Source organism: Lissotriton helveticus, chromosome 3_2 (assembly GCF_964261635.1).
Source record: "Lissotriton helveticus chromosome 3_2, aLisHel1.1, whole genome shotgun sequence".
Classification (NCBI taxonomy): domain Eukaryota; kingdom Metazoa; phylum Chordata; class Amphibia; order Caudata; family Salamandridae; genus Lissotriton; species Lissotriton helveticus.
In genome coordinates, this window is record NC_136062.1 from 113,136,566 (window position 1) to 113,158,761 (window position 22,196).

At 43.2% G+C, this 22,196-nt stretch overlaps 1 protein-coding gene across 1 annotated transcript in view; it reads right to left on the bottom strand.

Moving 5' to 3' along the window:
* The window catches only part of DNAAF4 (dynein axonemal assembly factor 4), a 227,169-nt gene that overhangs the window by 1,180 nt on the left and 203,793 nt on the right, over window positions 1-22,196 (bottom strand). Inside the window, exon 8 of the mRNA XM_078684603.1 lies at window positions 18,739-18,844. Within this exon, the coding sequence (XP_078540729.1) occupies window positions 18,739-18,844 (106 nt within the window). The remainder of the gene's footprint in view (window positions 1-18,738; window positions 18,845-22,196) is intronic.

Genomic DNA, 22,196 nt, shown 5'->3' on the forward strand with positions numbered 1-22,196 from the left:
CACATCAGATTATAGCAATGGATAGGTTAGATGAACTTCAAAAACTGAAAGTGGTTTAAGAGTTTACATTTCCATATAATACTTCTTTTAAGTCCACTAATAGTTTGTATCAAGTTTTTAATGCAGAAATAGGTTTATGTTTTTGTACATCACGAGAAACTCAGTTTCAAGTCAGTCCCATATACAAAATACATTTGATTTAAATAAACCAGCAACAGCAGTGTCCCAAGACAAAGCATGGTTTTCAGAGAGAATATTTAAAATTATTTGAATTTTCAGTTTCTTTTTCTTTTGCCTCGATATAGTGAAAAATGGGGAACATTTCTAAAAGGCCTCTTGAAAGTTCCATGTAAAACACAGGCTTCACAATCATCTTTTGCAAAACGAAAACCCCAAATTTAGAATGCCAAAACCTAGAACTAAGGCCAAATTTAGACTGCCAAAGTTTCAATGTTTCAAAAATAGGCTTCTAAAATTGAAATTTTGCATACCTTTCTCCCTACGGCAATTATTATTTGTATTTATTATGTATTCCACAATTCAAGACGAATTCACTATACACGTAGCTTACGATGACACAATACCTATTCTCACCCCAGTCCTAGTAATTTGGTTGCAATGCCAGGGATGGCAGTTTGGTTGTCTAAGTTTTGGAGTGTATTTTTGGCAAAAGGTGTTGTGCTCTGCGTTTTCATATGCTATTGTCTCTAGCATCTGATGGACAACATCTCTGAAGCGCTAGATAACCAAGAAAGTAACAAGTTATGAATGCGTGTGACTTAAAGGACATCATGTGATTTACAAACACATATGTGGTTGGGAAAGGTTGTCCTGATACAGTGGAAGATGCTAATATAGCTTTATATACTTGTCACAGCAATTTTCGGTTGGTGAGCTTATTTAATCGGTAGTCTTTTCTTGAATGGTATTCCCTTAGGTCAGACGCTACTGTGGTCCCTCAGAACGACCACTTTTCAGGGGACCAAAGGTGTGTGTTCCTCACAAACTGCTGCCACCTCAACTCAAGGAAGGGTTGGATTCGTTACTCAGTGACTACCATCTTCTCTTATGAATACGTTGGCTATGTTACTCAATTAATGCCACCTTGCCTTAAGGATGGGTCGGATTTATGACTCGCTACAGCCAATTTGTCATAAGAAATAGTCAGATTTGTTATTCAGTTACTGCCACCTTGCCTAACGGAAGATTCTCATTTGTGAAGAGTCAGATATGTTACTCAGTCCCCGACACCTTGTCTATAGCAAGGTTTGCATTTCTGTAGGACCAGAATTGTTACTCTGTGGCTGCCACCTTGCCTTAAGCCGCAGTCAAATTTGTCACGGCCACCTTGTCTTAAGAAAGGTTCTGATTTGTGAAGGGTGGGATTTGTTGCTCAATGACTTTCACCTTGCCTTAAGCAAGGGTCTGATTTTTTTCTCGGTGACTGCTACCTTGCCTTAAGCAAGGGCCTGGTTTGTTACTTGGGGACTGCTACCTTGCATTAAGCAAGGGCTGGTTTGTTTCTCAGTGGCTGCTACCTTGCCTTAAGAAAGGGCCTGGTTTGTTTTGTTACTCAGTGACTGCTACCTTGCCGTTAGCAAGGGCCTGATTTGTTACTCGGCAACTGCTACCATGCCTTAAGAAAGGGCCTGGTTTATTACTCAGTAACTGCTACCTTGCCTTAAGCAAGGGACTGGGTTATTACTGCATGACTGCTACCTTGCTTTAAGCAAGGGCCTGATTTGTTACTCGGTGACTGGTACCTTGCCATAAGCAAGGGCCTGGTTTGTTTCTCGGTGAATGGTACCTTGCCCTAAGCAAGGGCCTGGTTTGTTTCTCGGTGACTGCTACCTTGCTTTAAGAAAGGGCCTGGTTTGTTTCTCGGTGACTGCTACCTTGCCTTAAGCAAGGGCCTGATTTGTTACTCGGTGACTGCTACCTTGCCTTAAGAAAGGGCCTGGTTTGTTTCTCAGTGACTGCTACCTTGCCTTAAGAAAGGGCCTGGTTTGTTTCTCTGTGACTGCTACCTTGCCTTAAGAAAGGGCCTGGTTTGTTTCTCAGTGACTAATACCTTGCCTTAAGCAAGGGCCTGGTTTATTTCTCAGTGACTGCTACCTTGCCTTAAGAAAGGATCTGGTTTGTTTCCCAGTGACTGCTACTTTGCCTTAAGCAAGGGCCTGGTTTGTTTCTCGGTGACTGCTATGGTGCCTTAAACAAGGGCCTGATTTGTTTTTGATTCACTGCCACCTTGCATCAATGAAAAGTATGATATGTTTCTCAGTGACGGCCACCTTGCCATAAAGAAGTGTCTGATTTGTTTCTCGGTGACTGCCACCTTGCTTTAAATAAGGGTCGGATTTATTGCTCAATGACTGCCACCTTGTCTCAAGAAAGTGCTGAATGTGTTGATCAGTGACTGTCACCTTGCAATAACGAAGGTCACTTTGTCTTAAGAAAGGGCCGGATTTGTTGCTCACTGACTGCCACTTTTTCTTAAGTAAAGGTCGTATTTGTGGCTCACTGACGGCCACCTTGCATTAAAGGTCTGATATAGTGCTCAGCGACTCCCACCTTGTACTAAGCAAGGGTTGGATTTATTGCTCAGTGTCTGCCACCTTGCTTGACGGTCAGATTTATTGCTCAGTGACTGTCACCTTGCTTGACGGTCAGATTTATTGCTCAGTGACTGTCACCTTGCTTGAGGGTCAGATTTATTGCTCAGTGACTGCCACTTTGTCATAAGAAAGGGTCGGTTGTGTTGCTCACTGACTGCCACCTTGCATTGAGAGCCTGGTTTGGTGCTCAGCGACTACCACCTTGCACTAAAAGAAAGGGTCGGATTTGGTGCTCAGCGACTCCTGCCTTGTCTTATGAAAGAGTCGGATTTGTTCCTCAGTGGTTCCCACCTTGTTTTAAGAAAGGGTCAGATTTGTTGCTCAGTGACAGAAATATTTAATGAGAAATAGAATGCTGGAGGTAGGGGGTAATGGAGATAGAATTGCAACTGCAGTCGTACCATCCATTTATATCTAGATAACACTATACGAATCTTTCTTTCTAAAATGCAGGAGAAATATATACTGTGGCATAAGCACCTCTTTCACCTGGGCAGTCATTTAACCATCAGGCTTTGCCAATAATACTGCAGATGGGTACTGCAACATATAGGAGGATATGCTAGAAAACAAGAAGGTACGAGGCTACAAACATTGGTAAAGAGTTCCGCTCACATGGCACTGGGAATACTGTTCACTCCTACCATCTTGGTAAAACAAAATTCTCAGTGTTCCTTTCTCCCTCAGATACATAGTTCTACACCTTGCTCAAATAAATGGGGCAAGGAATAGCAAAACTGTTGATGGAGATTTGCAACGACTTTTTTGTAACTCTGCATCTGGGGCCTCGTAACAGCTTTTGTAACCAAGGAAAAAATACCCAAGTGGCAGAAGCAGATAGATTTTACTCCACTAATAAAGAAATCAAGGGTAGATCCTTAGGTCAATTTCAATTACCTCTTCTTTTCTCTAAATGAATACCATAAGGCAGTGCTGATCCTCTTGACTCAGCCCCGCAAAGAATATTGTTGACAATGGCATGCATCTTACAAGACTGGACTTAAAGCACAGATGTCCATTTTATTGGATTTAGCTTTACCTCCACAAAAAATCAAACATATCAGCATATAGTCCATTGAATCCACGAGGCATCCATTTTTAGGAGTATTCGACTTGTGCATATAGTCCACTGATAAGCATGACTGACAATTTCAAGAATTCCAGACATATATTGACAATATACAGATCCATATTTACCTGGAAACCAGATCAAGAACCACAGACTGCTGAAACCACAACTACCAAGCATGAGATAAAGCAAACTGTGCATCAACTGTACCACCATTGGTATTCTCTTGTTGGGAGGAACACATAACAAAATAATCCTATCTGCAAGATTTACAAGACCATCATCCCTGGGAAAAGACAATCCCATCCTAAAATGTAAGCAATTAAGGATCCGTTTATGATGGAAAACCTATTTTGCATCCATCAAATAACTGGTGCTATAAAAGGAAGCGACTATCATTGCTCAGAAAGGTTTTTATTTCTCCCTCAAACTGAGCACAATTCGAACTAAAGAAGTCAATAGTCAGTGCTCAATTGGATAACTGGAATATGCTCTGCACTGGGTCCTGCTGGATAACACAATCAAATACAAGATTCTCTGTGTTAGTCAAAAATCATTTGATAAGGTGTTGCTGGGCCCTGCCTGACTGCCTTACCTGATTACTTTGGCCCTCCGGCCAGGCACAGCTCTTTTGAACCCCGCATCACTGCTGCTGCCCGTCCTGAGGCTCAGCCTTACTCTGCCTGCTTTCACTCCCTCTTTCTCTAACACCTTTTGCGTCTTTTGTTGCCACTTTCTTTTGTACCTTTCAGCGCTTTAGAGCTCCGTTTTGCCACAACCTTCTCATGCTGCCAGCTCTTGCACTCTATCTCTCTCATACTTTTAGACTCTCTTTTTTTACCACTTTTTCTGTTTTCTTTCAATCCTTTTTGCCCCACTTTTTCTTTGCGTTTCTGTGCCTCCTTTGACTTTCGTCTTCTGCTTTCCCACCTTGCTGACTACCTGCAACTCCCCTTCTCCTGCTCCATCCTGTCATTGCCTACCTCTTCTTCCCTGCTGCTCACCCTGTTCTAACCCAGTCCCGCCCAGGGCCCCCAGGTTCTCCTTCCCATCTAACATCTTCTTAGTGGCAGCCGCAGAGAAGAACAGCCATTGAGAAGGCGCTGCCTAGCCCTGCCTGACCACCCTTTCTGATTGCCTTAGCCCTCCAGCCATGCATGGTCCTTTCAGACCCTCCATCTATGCGGTGCAGTCTAAATATCCAGTTTGAAATATCGACCTACAAAAATATCGAGTTGGAAATATCTAAGGTACAGAATATCGAGGTCAAGAATATCATTGGACAGAATATCAACCCGAAGGTAAGTAATATCGATTTTTTTTTATATCTATGTAAGTAATATCAAAGTCACTAATATCTATATTCGCATTATTGTTATGTATTTTATTATGTATGTGTAATTTTTTTTGTTCAGTATGTTACTTGTTTTAAATTATATGTGTATTATTTTTATATATTAATAATGTAATTTGTAAGTACATTTTATGTTTTAGTACTGGAGTGGGTGGTGGGTTTATAGGGGAATAGGGAGGGAAGTTATTTAAATATACTAAATAATTATTAATTTTTAGGAATTATAAATTAATTTTAAGTAATTTTTGTGTTTATTTCTGTAGCGGGTTGTGGGTTTATAGGGGAATTGGGTGGGAAGTAATTTAATTGTAATTAATTAATGATTTATTTTTATTTATTGGTATGGATAATTACTTTCTTTTTAATTAATTATTAATTGGCAATTAATTATTTTAATTGATAATTCATTTTTTTAATTGGTAATTAATGTTTTTCATTGGCAAATAATTTTTTTAATTGGTCATTATTTTTTTAATTGGTAATTAATTTTGTTAATTGGCAATTACTATGCTTAATTGGTAATTAAGTTGTATTGGAAAATATATTTTATTAATTGGTAATCAATGTTTCATAAAAAGTATTATTTGGTAAGAAAAATAATTTTATTGTTAATATTTTTTAATTGTGAATTAATTTTAAATTAATATTTTTTTGTAATGAAAAATATTTTATTGTTCAATATTTATTATTTGGTGACTAATATTTAATAATTAATACTTATTGGTATTTATTGTTCATTTATTGTTAATTAATTATTCACTTGTAATTATGTTTTTAATAATTATTAATGGGTATTTGTATATGATGTAGAGTTATTAAAAAATTAAATTATTTATTATTTTAAATACAAAAATGATTCATAAGTATGTTATATTTACATTCTACACTATCCAACGCTTTCCCTACTTTAGCACCGTCTGGAGTTGGAATATAAATGTTTACCCCTACGCTATCCAACGCTTTCCCTACTGTTGCACCCTCTGGAGTTGGAATAGTAATTTTAACCCCTACGCTATCCAACGATTTCCCTACTGTTGCCCCCTCTGGAGTTGGAATAGTAATTTTTACCCCTACGCTATCCAACACTTTCCCTACTGTTGCCCCCTCTGGAGTTGGAATAGTAATGTTAACCCCTACGCTATCCAACGCTTTCCCTACTGTTGCATTTTCTGAAGTTGGAATAGTAATTTTAAGTGTTATGCTATCCAATGTTATCATTACTGTAGTTTTTTTGGAACTTTAAATAGTAATTTTATTTATTTAGCTATTTAATATTTGTATTATTATTTTTGATAATGCACAAGTTACTACTTGTGTAACGATATAGCTGTAAGAGACATTAGTTAGTGATAGATTCCTTACCTTAGAATATCCCCAGGCGTCATACTGGATCCGGAAAATTTTGCGTAGCAATACCCCTACGCGCCGGAAGGCGTCGTCCGCGGCTCCGCGTCCATCGTCGGCGTCGTTAACGCCGGAATGACGTCGTCGGTGTAGTTAGACGCCACCCTCGCGCGCTGACGTCAGTTCTGATACAAAGCTTTTCCGCGCCAGATACGCTGAGCCATGATAGAACCAACACTGGTGCCATGAAACTAGGGCCCTGAAAGGGGATGACCTTAACCCTAGATATCGGTTCGCAGAACGGGGAGGATGGGTGGGTCGGTAAGGAATCTATCACTAACTAATGTCTCTTACAGATATATCGTTACACAAGTAGTAACTTGTGCATCTGAAATAGACACGTTAGTGATAGATTCCTTACCTTAGAATAGATACCCCAGCAATACCAACCCCGGTGGTGGGTCTGCGAACCAATAATCACACCAGAAAGTCCTGGAAGATGGAACGGCCAAAGAAGCCATCCCTCCGGACTTGGCTGTCCAGGCAGTAGTGTCTAGCAAACGTGTGCAGCGAGGCCCACGAAGCTGCCTGACAAATGTCCTGCAAGGGCACTCCTCGGCCCAGGGCAGTTGTAGTCGCCGTGGCCCGCGCGGAATGAGCCCTCAGCCCAACAGGAGGTTCCTTCTTAGCCAAGGAGTAACACGCCTGGATGCACAAGATGATCCACCGAGAGATGGTCCGCTTGTGCACCGCCCGTCCCTTCTTAGCACCCACGTAACCAACAAAGAGTTGGTCATCCAGCCGGACCTGGCGTGTGTGATCCAGATAGTAAGAGAGCGCACGTTTTGGGTCCAGACGGTGGAGCCTCTCTTCCTTTTTCGAGGGATGCGGAGGCGGAAAGAAGGTGGGCAAGGTGATGGACTGCCCGATGTGGAAGGCTGTGACAACCTTGGGCAGGAAAGAGGGTCTCGTCCGCAACACAACCTTGTCCGGATGGACAGAGAGGAAAGGAGGTGTGGAAGAAAGAGCCTGGAGCTCACTCACTTTCCTGGCAGAGGTGATGACAACCAGGAAAGCAGTCTTCAAAGTAAGAAGACGGAGAGGACAGTTATGGAGCGGCTCAAAGGGAGCACACATTAGATAAGGAAGTACAAGGTTCAAGTCCCACTGGGGCATCACGAAAGGAACAGGAGGAAACATGCATGTGATGCCCTTCAAAAACCTATTTACAATTGGGGACTTGAACAAGGATGGCTGATCAGGTAGCCTTAAGAAGGCGGAAAGGGCAGAAAGGTAGCCCTTGATAGTGCCCTGAGCAGAGCCCTGCTGGGCAAGAGAAAGAAGGAAGAGGAGAACCTCAGAAAGGGGTGCAGAGAGTGGATCCACAGCCTTTGCTGTGCACCATGCCACAAATCTGTTCCACCGGCAGGCGAATACCGACTTTGTGGAGGGACGCCTGGCTGCCAGAATGACATTACAGACTTCAGGAGGCAAGTAAAATGGCCTCAACTGTCGCCGCTCAATCTCCAAGCTTGTAGGTGGAGACTGGACAGGTTCGGGTGGAGGACCGTCCCCTGCTGCTGCGACAGAAGGTCCTCCTGAAGAGGCAGACGAATCGGGGGATCGACAGACATGCTGAGTGCCTCTGGATACCAATATCTTCGCGCCCAGTCCAGAGCCACAAGGATAACCTGGCCCGGTCGCGTCTGATCTTCTTCAGCACTCTGGGCAGAAGTGGTATAGGCGGAAAGGCATACAATAGACCGCAACTCCACTCGCCTTGGAAATTCCAACGCGCAGAACTGATGACATTGCGCATTCTCTTCTGTGGCGAATAAATCTAACCAAGGCTCTCCCCACTGTTGAAAGAGACCTTGCGCCACATTCGAGTTCAGACGTCATTCGTGATCCAGCATGCACCGACGGCTGAGTTCGTACGCCCTAGCGTTCAGAGAACCTGCCAGGTGTTGAACCACCAGGGTCACGCCCCGATGTTCCAGCCACTGCCAGAGGCGCAGAGCCTCCTGGCATAGGGTCCACGACTCCACCCCGTCCTGTTTGTTGCAGTACCACATGGCGGTGGTGTTGTCCGTGAACACCTGTACTGCACTCCTCCTGACAGAGGGGAGGAATGCCTTAAGTGCAATTCGGATCGCCCGCAGCTCCAGAAGGTTGATGTGGAGCTGGGACTCTGCCGGAGACCAGAGGCCTCTGATCTCCGCCTCTCCCATGTGGCCCCCCCAGTCCTGGAGGGACGCGTCCGTCACAACTACGTGCTCCGGTTGGGGTAGGGAGAGGGATCTGCCACTGACCCAATCGCGGTCCGTGAGCCACCACTGCAACTGTCTTGCAGTGCCCTCCGAGATCAAGACATGGTCGGACAAGTTGCCCTGATGCTGGGCCCACTGAAACTTCAGGTCCCACTGCAGAGCCCGCATCCGCCACTGGGCGTGATGCACCAGAAGGATGCAGGAGGCCATCAGCCCCAGAAGCCGCAGCGTCAACCTGACCGAGACTCGGGATAAAGGCTGAAAGATCGGAATCAGAGCGTGAATATCCCGAACCTGCTGTTCGGGAGGATAAACCCGAAACTGCGCCGAGTCTAGAACCGCTCAGATGAAGAGGAGCTTCTGAGAAGGGACACAGGTGTGACTTCGGCACATTGATTCCCGATCAGGCGGAGCCGTCGGGAATGCGGTCTGGGAAGTGGAGGCCTGGATGACCAGGCTCTCGGGGGTGGGATGGGTGGACAAAAAGCAAGGGTCACCCGGGGCCGGGCGGTAGCGTGTGGCTACGCTCCTATCCACAGGCTGACCTGTAGCGGGCTTGGACCAAGTGCCCACAAGAACGTCACACAAGGCCTCATTAAACGGCAGCAGAGGCTCAGTGGAGCAGGCCTGCGGTTTAAGGACCTCAGCGAGGAGGTTAGTCCTCACGGCCGCGACGGGGAGCGTCAGGCCCAAGGCCTTGGCCGCCCGCGTCAACACTACACTGTAGGCAGCCCCCTCCTCCGTAGCCACAGTGGGAGGGGAGACAAATCCAGTGTCTGGCGAAGTTTCAATTCCACTGGCCTCCCCAAGCTCATATGTCCAGTCTCGTTGAGACTGGCACTCCTGTGCCAGAGGGTCCACAGACCACTCCCAATCACCCTCGTCACCCATCTCCTGTAGTTCAGGGTCAACAGATGGGGCCGGTTCGTGGAAATAGAAATCTCCATACGACGTCGAGAGCGGCGCCCAGCGGTGCCGCTCCGGCGCCGGAACCGAATCGAGGGCAGGATCGGGGACGGCGCCCGTAGGTGGCGCCGGGGGCGACACCCGCAGGGCCGGCGCCGGTGAGGTCGTGAGGTCGACCGGCGACGACCCGGATCCGGAACCGGATCCAGCGAGGGCCTGCGGCGCCGGGACCGAAGTCGCCGGCGGGGCCGGAGTACCCGACAGCGTCGGAGCCGAAGCACCCGACCCGCTAGGCCCTCCAGCCGGGACCGTTGGGCCCGGAGGCGCCACGGAACCCGGCGGAGGAGGGAGGGACCTCATGGCCATGAGGTACCGCTCGACCTCCTCTGGCGTTGCACCGTGCCCAGGGACCTGAAGGTGTGGGGCAGATGGCGACATCCGCGACTCCGTCGGAGCCGGGTGGGTGGTGTCACCCGAACCCCCGGCTGCGTCGCGCGAGCGTCGGGGTGGGTCGGAGGAACGATGACGTCTCTCTGACCTCTCATGCCTCTTACCTGAGGACCTGGATCCTGAAGACTGATGCCGACTCTCGGAGCTACGAGGGCTCAGACCCCGCGACCGGTCCCTCGACCTCCTGTGGGACGGGGACCTGGAGCGGCGTGGGGCCGACTGCCGGAGCTCAAGTCGCTTGCGGGACCGCTCCTGCCTAGCTTTAGACATCAGGGTCCAGCAGTCGGAGCAGGTGCGGTCGTCGTGGTCGAGGCCTAGACACTGAAGACACCGGCGATGGGGGTCGGTAACCGACATCAGTCGGCTGCACTTGGAACAGGGTTTGAACCCGGGCATCCCTACCGGCACTGTAGTAGTCGAAGACTCGAGTAGAGAAATGATCAAAAAGATCAAAAAGTTTAGTCAAAAAATGACTAAGGGCTGGCGCGGAAAAAAGAAGAACTGACGTCAGCACGCGAGGGCGGCGTCTAAGTACTCCGGCGACGTCATTCCGGCGCTAACGACACCGGCGACGGCCGCGGAGCCGCGGACGACACCTGCCGGCGCGCAGGGGTATTGCTACGCAAAATTTTCCGGATCCAGCCTGACGCCTGGGGATATTCTAAGGTAAGGAATCTATCACTAACGTGTCTCTTTCAGATATAGTATATCATTAATTTAAAAAATATTGAAAGTATATTTAATTTTTTTACTGTATTAAATATAATTATTTACTTTGTATTTCTGTTATTGTTTTATGTGTGTAGATGTATTTGTAATTTATAATACTTTTTAATAATTTATAAGGTATTAAAATAATTATTAAAACGTATTATTAAGTAAGTATATATTATAATTGTTATGTATATGTTTAATTAATGTTATATTATTGTATATGTATAATTTATTAATTTTAAACATTATTAAATATTTTTAACTATGTTTATTTGGTTTATAACTATTATTTACTTCATTTTACTTTTTTTTTATTTTAAAAAAAACAACGATATTTTTAATTACGATATTTTTAACATCTATATTTTGGTTTCGATATTTTTGACCTTACCATGTTGTAGATAGGCTGTCGATATTATTGTCTACGATATTCCAACGTCGATTTTTTTGTAGGTAGATATTTTTACCGTTGATATTGTGTCAGTGATCCATCTATGCTGCTGCTCGTACTGAGGACCAAACTCACTCTGCCCGCTCTCACTCGCTCACTTTCTCTTGCACCTTTTTGCCACTTTTTCTTTCTTTTTCTCTGCACCTTTTAGCTCTTTTTTACTATTTTTGCCTTGCTCTTCTTAGTCTGTCTGCTAACAATCGCTCTTTTTCTCGCTCTGACACTTTTTGCCTCTCTTATTGACACTTTTTATTTATTTTCTTTGTGACCTTTAGCGCTTTGTTGCTCCTTTTGACCCCACTCTTTTCAATCTGTCGGTTCTTGCACAGTCTCTCTTTCTTTTGGCCTCTCTTAATACCACCTTTTCCTGCTTTCTTTCGCTACTTGTTGCCCCACTTTTGCCACCTTTACATTTCTTTTCCACTCTTGTGTTCCGCTTTCCCGCCATGCTGCCCCCTACACCATGCTTTTACCTGCTCCCCTCTGCCACAACCTCCTGTGTCTCTACCGCCACTTGCCTTAGACCTGCCCAGCACCAACCTGCCCACTGCCCCTATGTCTCCCTCCCGCTCCCACACCCTCTTAACTACTGGCATGCAGTATTTACACATACAGCAGGTGCACCAATGGCATAATGAAGGTGCACCAATGCCACCCCAGCGTCCAATGCCACCCCAGCATAGCCCTAGACATTACCTCCCCTCATCCCTCCGTACTCTGAACCTAGGACTCATCTCCCCGCTATGCTGTTGTATTTGAGCTTGTAAAGCGCACTGCTACCCGTCCGTAGGTTTCCTGGCGCTGTATAACTCTGGGGAACCCATCCTGGCTTTCCCTGTGGGATGGTCCCTGCTGGGAGTCCCCAAGGTGGAGCCAGGCATCCCCGGAATTGATGGGGCCGTTGTGGAGATTAGGCAAGCTAATGCCCAGAGTTGCCGAGTGGAACCCCTGATTAGAGTAAGCACCGAAGCGAGAATTATCGAGTCCGCTGACCCAAGTTCACGACCCTGCCGCGTCGGGAATTTAACCCTGGTCCCGGGCCGACTTCTGCTCCTGGGTCTGCCGCCTCTAACCAGTGAGCCACACTACTCCATACCAGTGAGCCACACTACTCCACACCAGTGAGCCACACTACTCCACACCAGTGAGCCACACTACTCCACTGTTAGACTGCTCCGACCAACATCAAAGGTGCGTTCTCCTGTGCCGGCTGCCACTTCTCCTGAGAAGCTGCCTGCATGCCCTTACTACACTTGTTGGTACAACGACGACCTTTGATGCAGCAAGCACCACTGCAAACAGCTCCAGCACCAATGAAGACTCACCCACAACGACAGCAACAAACAAACCTACAAATCAGCCATCTGACAATACCACCAACATCTGAAAACCACCAAGTGCTCAGCCTAATCGAACAGATAGATAACCGCATGACAGGTGGAAAGGAGCTGCTTTCCATCATAAAGGAATTTGCCATGCCTGCCGCCAGCTCCACCACCATCACCACCTCCCAGAAGCTCAGCTCCTAGTACACACTCTTTTTTTTTCTGTGAGAAGATAAGCACTATCTATGACAACTTTGCACCCCAACCAAACCCTTCCATCCTGGTGGGCCTCCTTGGAGATGACAACAGGTTACCAGGAACCAGGCTAACCCGTTGGCCCACCCTCACAAATCCACTCTCACGCGATCAATCCGATCAGGAGCCACAACAGAGCCTTGCCTACTCTTTGCATTACTAAGAGGACTCAAGCCCATCACCCCTATCCTCATCGACTCAATAACCATGGCTACCTTCCTGGACCCCTGGAAACACACCACCCTCTTGCCATTACAAAGAAACCTACTAAAATCCCTACCTCACGAGCTATCTACACATACATCTCGCTGCTTCTCTACCCAGTAAAAGTCTTGGAGAAACTTATCAAGAAGAGACAAGCTAACAACCTGGACAACAACCACTTCCTTCACCCATTCAAATCAGGCTTCAGGCCTAAATCCACTCTACATCAGAACTTCCGCCCAAGTTACCAAGTGACTCCAGACCACTCAGAACACAGAAGTCAGACTCACGCTCAATTTCCCTCCATGCACCCACACCTCCCCCTACCTCAAAAACCTCGCTGGCTCCCCAAACACAAACGTGCACAGCTCAAACTTCTCGCACACGCATACAATACGCTACACAATTTAGTCCCCACCTACCTGAACAATTGCATCAGCTTCCACACCCCCACTGGACCACTAAAATCATACAACCTTCTGCTCGACACTGTCCCCTGCGTCCAAAGAGCCCGAGCCTGCAGCAATGCATTCTCATACCTGGACCCTAAAGCCTCGAACGTACTCCCCCTTCACATTAGGGTTGCCAATTCAGTCTTAAAATTCAGTGGGAAACTGAAAACTGGGCTCTTCAAATAGGACCCAGAAAGGGCAGCAAACAACTCCTGTCTCATCAACGGCAGGATACCCTTCCTGGTGAGATGAGCGCTTTACAAGTAAAAATAACCTAACAAAGGTCCAGTGTACATACAGAAATGAGTACCCACCCTATCCCAACCAGCAACCTCAGAACAGTTAATACACAGCCCATCTGATCTCCAAAGTTCAAAACACAAAAACAAAAAGGCAGCCACTTGTAAGTCCATGATCTAAAGCTCTGAAATGTCCGCAGCCTCGTCATACAGGTGCAGCCAAATTATGTATCCAACTGTAAACTTCTAGGAATGGAACTGTGACGATTATCACAGAACTGAGATCCAGAGAGAGCAATGAATAAAGCCAGATGACAGTGTTCTTGTGAACCTCCCATAATTTCACTTTTAGAGAAACCTCTTTCCTCAACTGTTACATTCTTAGTTTAACATGATGATGGCATCGACGGTATCAACGGAATGAAGACACAATGACACTAAACTCACACACAGCACAATAAAAATGTATTATATCCAATGCCATCATGTTAAATGTTATAAGATTTTTCTAAAGCGCACTATCACCCATAGGCTCTCTTTGCGCTGAGCTGAGATGTTGTAAAATTGACCAGCAAGCAGCAGGGACTAAGACAAAGAAGGGAAAAGGTCACATCTTAACAGCTTTTCTAAATTGTAAGTGGTTGATAACTAGTTGGATGCTTCTGGGAAGCGACTTCCAAATACAAGGGGTCTATACTGCAAACACTCTACTGCCTAGGCGAGATCTATGAACGCAGGGGGTGACTAATGAGACCGAAGATGCAGGTGAATTGGTCTAGAAGGTTATATATAGCGACTGTGCACAGATAAAGCCTACCCATACAGAAAATTATGAACTATAACAAGAGTTTTGAAGGTCACACAATGATGGATAGGCAACCAATGTAATTTGTGAATGATGAGAGATGCACAACAGTAGCTGAGAGGGGTGCAGTTGTGACCAACCCAGCCGTCTGGGCCTGTAGAGTAGATAAATGCTATTTCAGTAATCGAACCGCGACCCTGTATCCGTTGTCATGCACAGCATTCTACAGTCTTGACGCAGTAGCATGAGGATGTGGAGGCAACATAACTGATACTTACAAGATGAAACTAGACGTGACTGCCCATCTGCAAAATAGCATCGATTTTGAATCCCAGGCATTTTATGCTGGATGGTACAGGGAGACAGAGGCCAAAGTCAGGAGGACAAATAGTAAATTGGTGCTGAAACTGGTTTCCACTTTCATTTTCAGCCAGTCAATGTTCATCTAGCAACGAACCTTAAGCAATCTTGTAGTAAACAAGTATCATCAGGACATTCACTTAATCTAGTTAACAGCTGGGTGTAGTCTGCATAGCAATATACTGTCACAATGACAGAGCAAATCAATGAAGCCAAAGGTATTAAGTATATGTTGAACAAATATGGTTGTACCGCCACATCATAAACAACAGTCCTAATTCCGAGATTGAATTTAGTCATACATCTTAAGTACGATTGTTTCCTTTCCAAATAATTTTTATCTTCAATACAAGACTTCTGAGATTTCTTTATAGTATTTTATAATAGATTTGAAAGAGGTGAGATCATCACGAAGTTGCATTAATTTTTCCTGACTTATTGGAATTTCAACACAAACAATATCATACAGATCATTTCCCAATAGACATATATACCATTGAACATGTCTAGTCTTGGCCCAGCATACAGGAAGCATCAAGCAAATGGTTTGTACAGGTTTTGAGTTTCAGAACTCTAAGGCTTGTCTAAAAAATATTCCTTTAGTAGTATCTAGCTAGGCAAGTTTCCACTGAGTCTAGATAGCAGAGTCACAGCACAGCAACAGCATTAACTTAGAACTATATGCCTTTGGGAAGGGCTGGAGTAAGCAATCACATTTCAGTAGCTCCTGCTATAATGGGCGTAGCCACTGCTCACCAAGATTTGAGTAAATATCTCTAGGTTAGCCAATATGTGGCCCCAAGTAGATGCACTCCAGTACAAGCTGGAGCATATGGCCTTTATATTTTCATGGCAAACTTTACTTATAAAGATCAAAGCACATGACAGATGATTTTATTTTTATCATGGTTCCTAGTCAAACTATTGTAGTTACAATACTCCTCCAAACAATTTACCATATACAGGCGGTCATAGAACAATAGGGGTCACTGAGAAGCATCGTGTCATCTGCATAATATAATGCTGTAACATATATTCCTCCAGATTTAGGTGGAGCAACTCTCCTTCTGTCACTAATATGCAGCCTTGTGCAACTCTCCCTATTGGTAAAAAAAATTCCAGGTATCTATTATTCCCATGCAAACCACAGCCCGAGTGTCCTCCTACAATCATACAAGGCTGTGTACAACCGGAACACGAACTACAAAATGTTTTATTCATTGATCTATCTATTGTGCAAAGTGCACATTTCAGATTAAGTAAGAAACATACAAAGGAGGATTCTGCTTATTCTGAGCTAATGAGATGCAATTTGTAAGTGATTAGATAATAGTGAAGGTGCACTGGAGCTTCTGAAATTTCGTATGGTAGTCATGTTAAATCACCATCTACCCGTTTTTGTAATACCTTCAGGATTACTCTTCCAAATACTTTACCAGACCCCTCACAGTCAAAAGTAAAATTTTTGTGGCTATGCCCACTTTCTCCTTTTAAAAATAGGGACCAGGAACATTCCATTTCATATATTTGGAGCACTATTATGTCACCACACTGCACCGTATAATTTAGAAACATATTGCCATTGTCCTATCTCAATATCTTTGCAGCACAATTCCTACCCATCTAATTGGACCCTCTGCTTTTACTTGTCTTAATGATCTTTTTACATTTTCGATGGAGAATGTTCACTTCCGTCCATATATATGCTAAAAATAATGTTTCTTCCTTATATCTTTTTCTAATATGTCTCTCCCAAGCTATGTGATCCAGATCACTATCCACTATACTAGTTTGGGCAGTGAAAATGGCTGCCTTAAAGAACTGCCAAAATGCATACAAGTTATATCTCTAGATTGCTCAAAACTAAAGAGGGACAATTGTTTACGGCAAACTCCTAATTTTTCCAATATAATCGAATTTTTAGGGACAATGATCACTTATGATGACTCTTTGTACATTGTTTATGATTCTTTGCCTTTTTGTCATAAATACATATTGTTACAATGTTTCAGGTGTCTCATCTGTACAATGCTTTGTTTTTAAACATATTTTATTTTGTTTCATATAAGCACAGTTTTTGCACAATATACCAACATTGATAACAGTTGAAGTGTACAACTAGTCTGCAAGAATAGTGAGGGCAGTCATGGCAGGAACGTTGCTGCCAGCAATCGATGGAATGGTGCATCAGTGAATAACGGTAAGTGGTAAACAAGTTCACAGTCAATGAAGAACTTGACAACTATAAAACCAGATCAAAAAGGCTCCCAGACTCTTCCCTAAACTCCTCTCCCAAGGTCCCGAGGTGTCATGAGCTATATAAAATGGGGTAGTAGTGGGAGTATCAGGGCAGGCAGAAGCCAGACGGGGCATGTCTGGTCTCGGTAGACAACTCTAGGTTCTAGTCGGTAAGCTGGGGTAAAAGAAGTCTAGAGGCCCAGCAAGCAGGGCTGGGATTCCCCGGTCCGATGGAGAAGCGAGTGTTCGGGTGGGGTATCATTCATATAATACATCCTCTCCCTCATTGCCCCTATCAGATTCTCCCAGGCATAATCTAGTGATTACTCTACCCTTCTTAGCACCTCTGAGAAGAGTGCCCTCCTCCCACTCCCTCATCTTTACAGTGCTTGTCAAGTCAACTCTAAGATGTTCATACGATTCCAATACCTTCAGGGTAATTATTTCCATTGGTAGTATTTTCTAACTTAAATTAATAACTTATTGTAGCTTCCACCTGATCTTTTCAGACCTTTTTAAACCTTCCCTAATTTTTGCATATGTGATATCTGTACCAAATATTCCGATGTCAAGAAATCACTCTTTAAATGATGATCGATTCCAAATACGGCTACTCAGGAAACATATTAACACAAATGAATATGCAGTCAAATATTATATATCCTCTACTCAATGATTCAGTGAATGTAGCTAGATTAACGCCAACAATTATACCATTAATCATTCACCTACTGTCATAAACAAACAAAGCTAATATTGATGCACCCGGAGTAACCAATAGGTATTTGTTAACTTAAGTGCGAGTATCAAATATGCTTGATTCAAAACATCACACACTAGAAAAGCCATCTTTCTAGCATTCTAATTGACACTTATTAACATCATTGATTTTCCCATACCAATCAGAAGACATATACATTCCAACTGGTCTATAATTTCATTGCTACAACAGGAGAACAGAAAAAACTTGACCAACACCAGTTTCGTTAAAGCATGCCCAAATCAATACAATTAACAATCACAATTAGATAGCCTTCAAGCTCACCATGTACCATTATTATACTAATAATGGTACAGCCCACTTCTTCGGAAGATGCAGTCATCAAGACGTCATGTGGACAGCCTCTATTACCTTTTGTTTTTAATACTATAAGTCATATATTTATCATATAGTTATCCTATTGTGATGGTGATACAGCACAAGTTTTTGTAACATAGATATGTGAAAGTGGATCAGATAGTTCATAGAATTATTTGTCCAACAGAACAAAAACATCGAATAACTTCTGCTAGAGCGTGTTTGTTAAGCAGGTCTCATCCAAGATCTATCTTAGTAAGAATAATCATACTGTCTAAAAAATAGAACTTTCAAAAGGCGAAGTACACTTTTCAATTGACTCTACAACGTAGTATTCAACATCTCTCCTTTTCTCAATCCCCATGATAAACATTGGAGGCTGTACATGTTACCTTTCTTTGGTAAGCAATACATTCTCCGAAGGCAGGCCTTTTTACCTATGACCTTCGGGGGGATCTACCTGCTCTAGTTTCACAATGATAGCACATAAATTGGCATTGCTGATATTTAATAAAAGACTTGTGAGAATGTATACCATGCAGCTAATAGGTTAAATGCTGCCATCATTTCAGAAACTATGATACTCATTATCTGTTTTTCAGTTCTTACCTTCTACATATAGTTCCAGCTCGCAGAAAGCAGTCCCTCGTCTTAAATGAGCTTTTATTCTAGATGATGAATTATCTGGAACAGGTGGGGTTAGTAGTTCAAGTGCCTTTTAAAAGGAAAATGCAATACTTATATATATATATATATATAATGTGAATAATTTGTTAATTCACATAGGACTGCATTTACAAAAATTGTATTCAATTTACAGGCAAAGAACAAAAGCAATTCTAACAGCATTCTACCGAAGATATGGATGTGGCCATCTTTTTAGCTTTCAGTCCTTGGTACTTGAGTAAACATCAAACACTACCATTGTCCTGTTGCTTCAAAACGTTAATGTATATATAAAAGTGAGCAAAGCTGACATGGCAAGAGAAAACAACCTTTCACAGCAAATTGATCTGAAAATCCCTATACCACAACCCACCTACCCACATGAGACTAACAAGTTAGACATTAAATAGCCAGCTCACTTCCTATACATCAACAAATAAACCACTGACAAGCTGTGTCCATGGAAAAGATCAAGAGGAGAGGGAGCTATACACATGGGAGAGATAGACAGAAGAGAGAAGGAAATGTACGCATACCGAAAGAAAATAAAGGAGCAACAAGGAAGAAAGCACGAGAAAAATAAAGAAAACTTACTTGTTTATCCATCACTGGAATATTCTTTGAATGTATAAGCATTCAAATACCTGTCTTTTTGTGACAATCCCAAAACAAATTCCCATTGCCAAAATGTAATTTCTTTTAAAAATAATCACAAAAAGAAAACCTGCTAATCATTAGCATTATTTCTTGTTATTATTTTTAAAAAGCCTACTAGATGGAAAACCAATCTGATCTAACAAATATCCAACTTTGTCCCAGGATTATTGGTGAAAAAGGTGGTTGTGTATGAATTTAAGCAAGTACCCATTACTGGAAAACTAAGATCTAAGATAAGTAACTTTCGCCATCATGTTAACTTATTTGATATCATCCCACTGTGCTTGAGGTGGGTCAACCACCTGAAAAGGGGGCTAAAGGTATGGAGAAATTTACATGTGCTGCTTCAACCATTCTGGTACGTTTCCTTTTAGAGATTCAGACATTTATTAAGAAAGCACAATTAGACTTTGTTTAGCTAGATAAGGAAGGGCCTTTAGGTTTTCCAGGCAGGGGCTCATTCATTTTTGGTAACAGGCAGTAATGCAGGTTATTAATGACTCAGGATATAGGTTATTAATAAATGTCTGGAGAGCCTTCGATCACAAGTAGCCTTTTTTATATAATCGGATGTAATTATCAGTATAAGGACAATACTTCAGGGCCTTTGGCATCTAAGTTTTGAAGAGGCTTTTCAGTTGAAGAGGTTGGGCTCAGGTAGAATGAGGGGAAGAAAAGGTCGTATTAATGTGAAAATCCGACAACACCTTAGGAAGGAAGAATGGGTGAGATCATAAAGACACTGTTTTGGTAAAGAATACTACATATGGCACGTGGCCACATACAGCTTGACTCTCACTCACTCACTCACTCACTCACTCTACAGCTGATGGTGCAGCCACTGGGAAAGTCAGATTTATTTTTAGTCAACAATGGTTTCCTCTGAATAATTTCCTAAAATATCACCCACCGTTTCATGACTTTTAATAAGACGACCTTTGCTGCATTAGGGTAGTAGGTTAACCTAGTTTCTCTAGTGGACTCCTGGATACACCTTGTGAGTGTTCTATACTGAACGCCAGCTTTATGATTGGGTTTGAATAGGGGTCTGAAATCGACACTAAAACTGAAAGTAAAATATTAAAATGTTAAGCAGCTGCTACTCTTCTAAAAAACGAAATGACCTCTAAATTTACAGCATCCAAGTGTACTTTTAGAAGAGAAGGCTTTACTGCTTCGTGACAGTTCCTTGAGAAATCAGTTCCTACAGAACCAAAATCCAGAACTTCTTTCACTGGAAGTCCTTCAAAATTCTGGTGAAAGGGTGCTAAACCTCCTTTGGAATGTTCTTTCCGCCAGAAGGAAAATTAAGAAACCTGTATTAGAGGAAACGGGAAGTCCAGTGGCTAAGCTCAATGTCGAAAAAGCTGTGGTGCAGAAATAATGCTCAGTGATGGAAAGCTAAGGTACACAATCTTCAATGACATCCATCTGGCCTACGGGGAAGCCAACTCAGTGGCTTTTTGACAAAAGGTCTAAATCCCGCCAAATGCATGTACCTTTAGGCAACAAGGATCCTCTTCATCCCATGTTGATTCATTTGAGGGTTACCAGAATTTATTTTAAAAAAAGCCACAGACATGTTTCTAACCATTCAATGACAAGGGTATTTTCCTTGATTTTGACAAAACCTCTGCTTTTTGTGTATCCTACAGTGACAAAATGACTGGGCATGGTATCCCAATAGGAAGAAGACAACCTTAATGACGCTTCAAAGAAATGCCTGCTTAGGTGGTATGCGTATGTATTTTCAAGTCCTGTCAGGTACACCACTGTGATTTGGATATTTTGCAAGATTCTGGACCAAATTTTCTAAACTTCTTTGACACTGTATTGGATTTAATCATTCTACTTGTTTCTCTATTAAATTGCTGCTGCTTTCTCTATCTCATAATGGAGACAAATGTTTTTGAGGGCAAAAATGACATCTGGGCTAAATGGAGTGCTCTGGGGTACAGCGTATTCAAATGGTACAATTGTTCTCTGAATGTCCATTCTCCTTACAAAATTAGTTGCATTAAGGTTTCCATCAAAATCGACTGGGGAGACAATGACTTTGGAAAGGGATTTCCGGCTATACATTCTAGATCTGGCACTACTATACAAATGAAAGTAGAGGTAATAAAGAGAGAAGGCATGGTTTAGCGATTGGTAGTAGGTTACTCCATCACGAACATGACAGATATCCCAGTCTCCTTGTTACAAGTGCCATAGGATATATGGTACTTATAATAAGGTGGCCTAGATTCACCACATCTGTGATGGAGTAAAACGTTGGTCAAACTTTAAATTACCCCCAGAGTCAGTTTGCTCTAAACATGTCCTGTTTGGCATCAGTAGTCCTTGAGCAATGTTGAAGAGATCTTTGGTGGTTTGAAGTAACAAGGAGCACAGTACCATGGAACCCAGAACTCAAAACATGTTTGATCTTTACAAGAAAGGCTACACGCTAAAGGATACGCACTGGAGGCCCATGTAAGTATTGGATACACTGGCTGGAGGTATTTAACATTTCTGAAATATTATATGAAAGCCCAGGCAAGCATAACTTTGGATGCTTATTGTACATATTGCATAACCTAAATCATCCAAGTGTAGATATAAAATAAAACCTTCTGACACCAGAAAGGCTGGGACAGCTGTCCTGCTCTTAGAAAAATTGTGTAGGGAAAACTTCAAGACAAAGGCCAGGACTCTGTACTGATTATGCCTATTGCAACATCTTGAGTTCCTTCACGAATGGA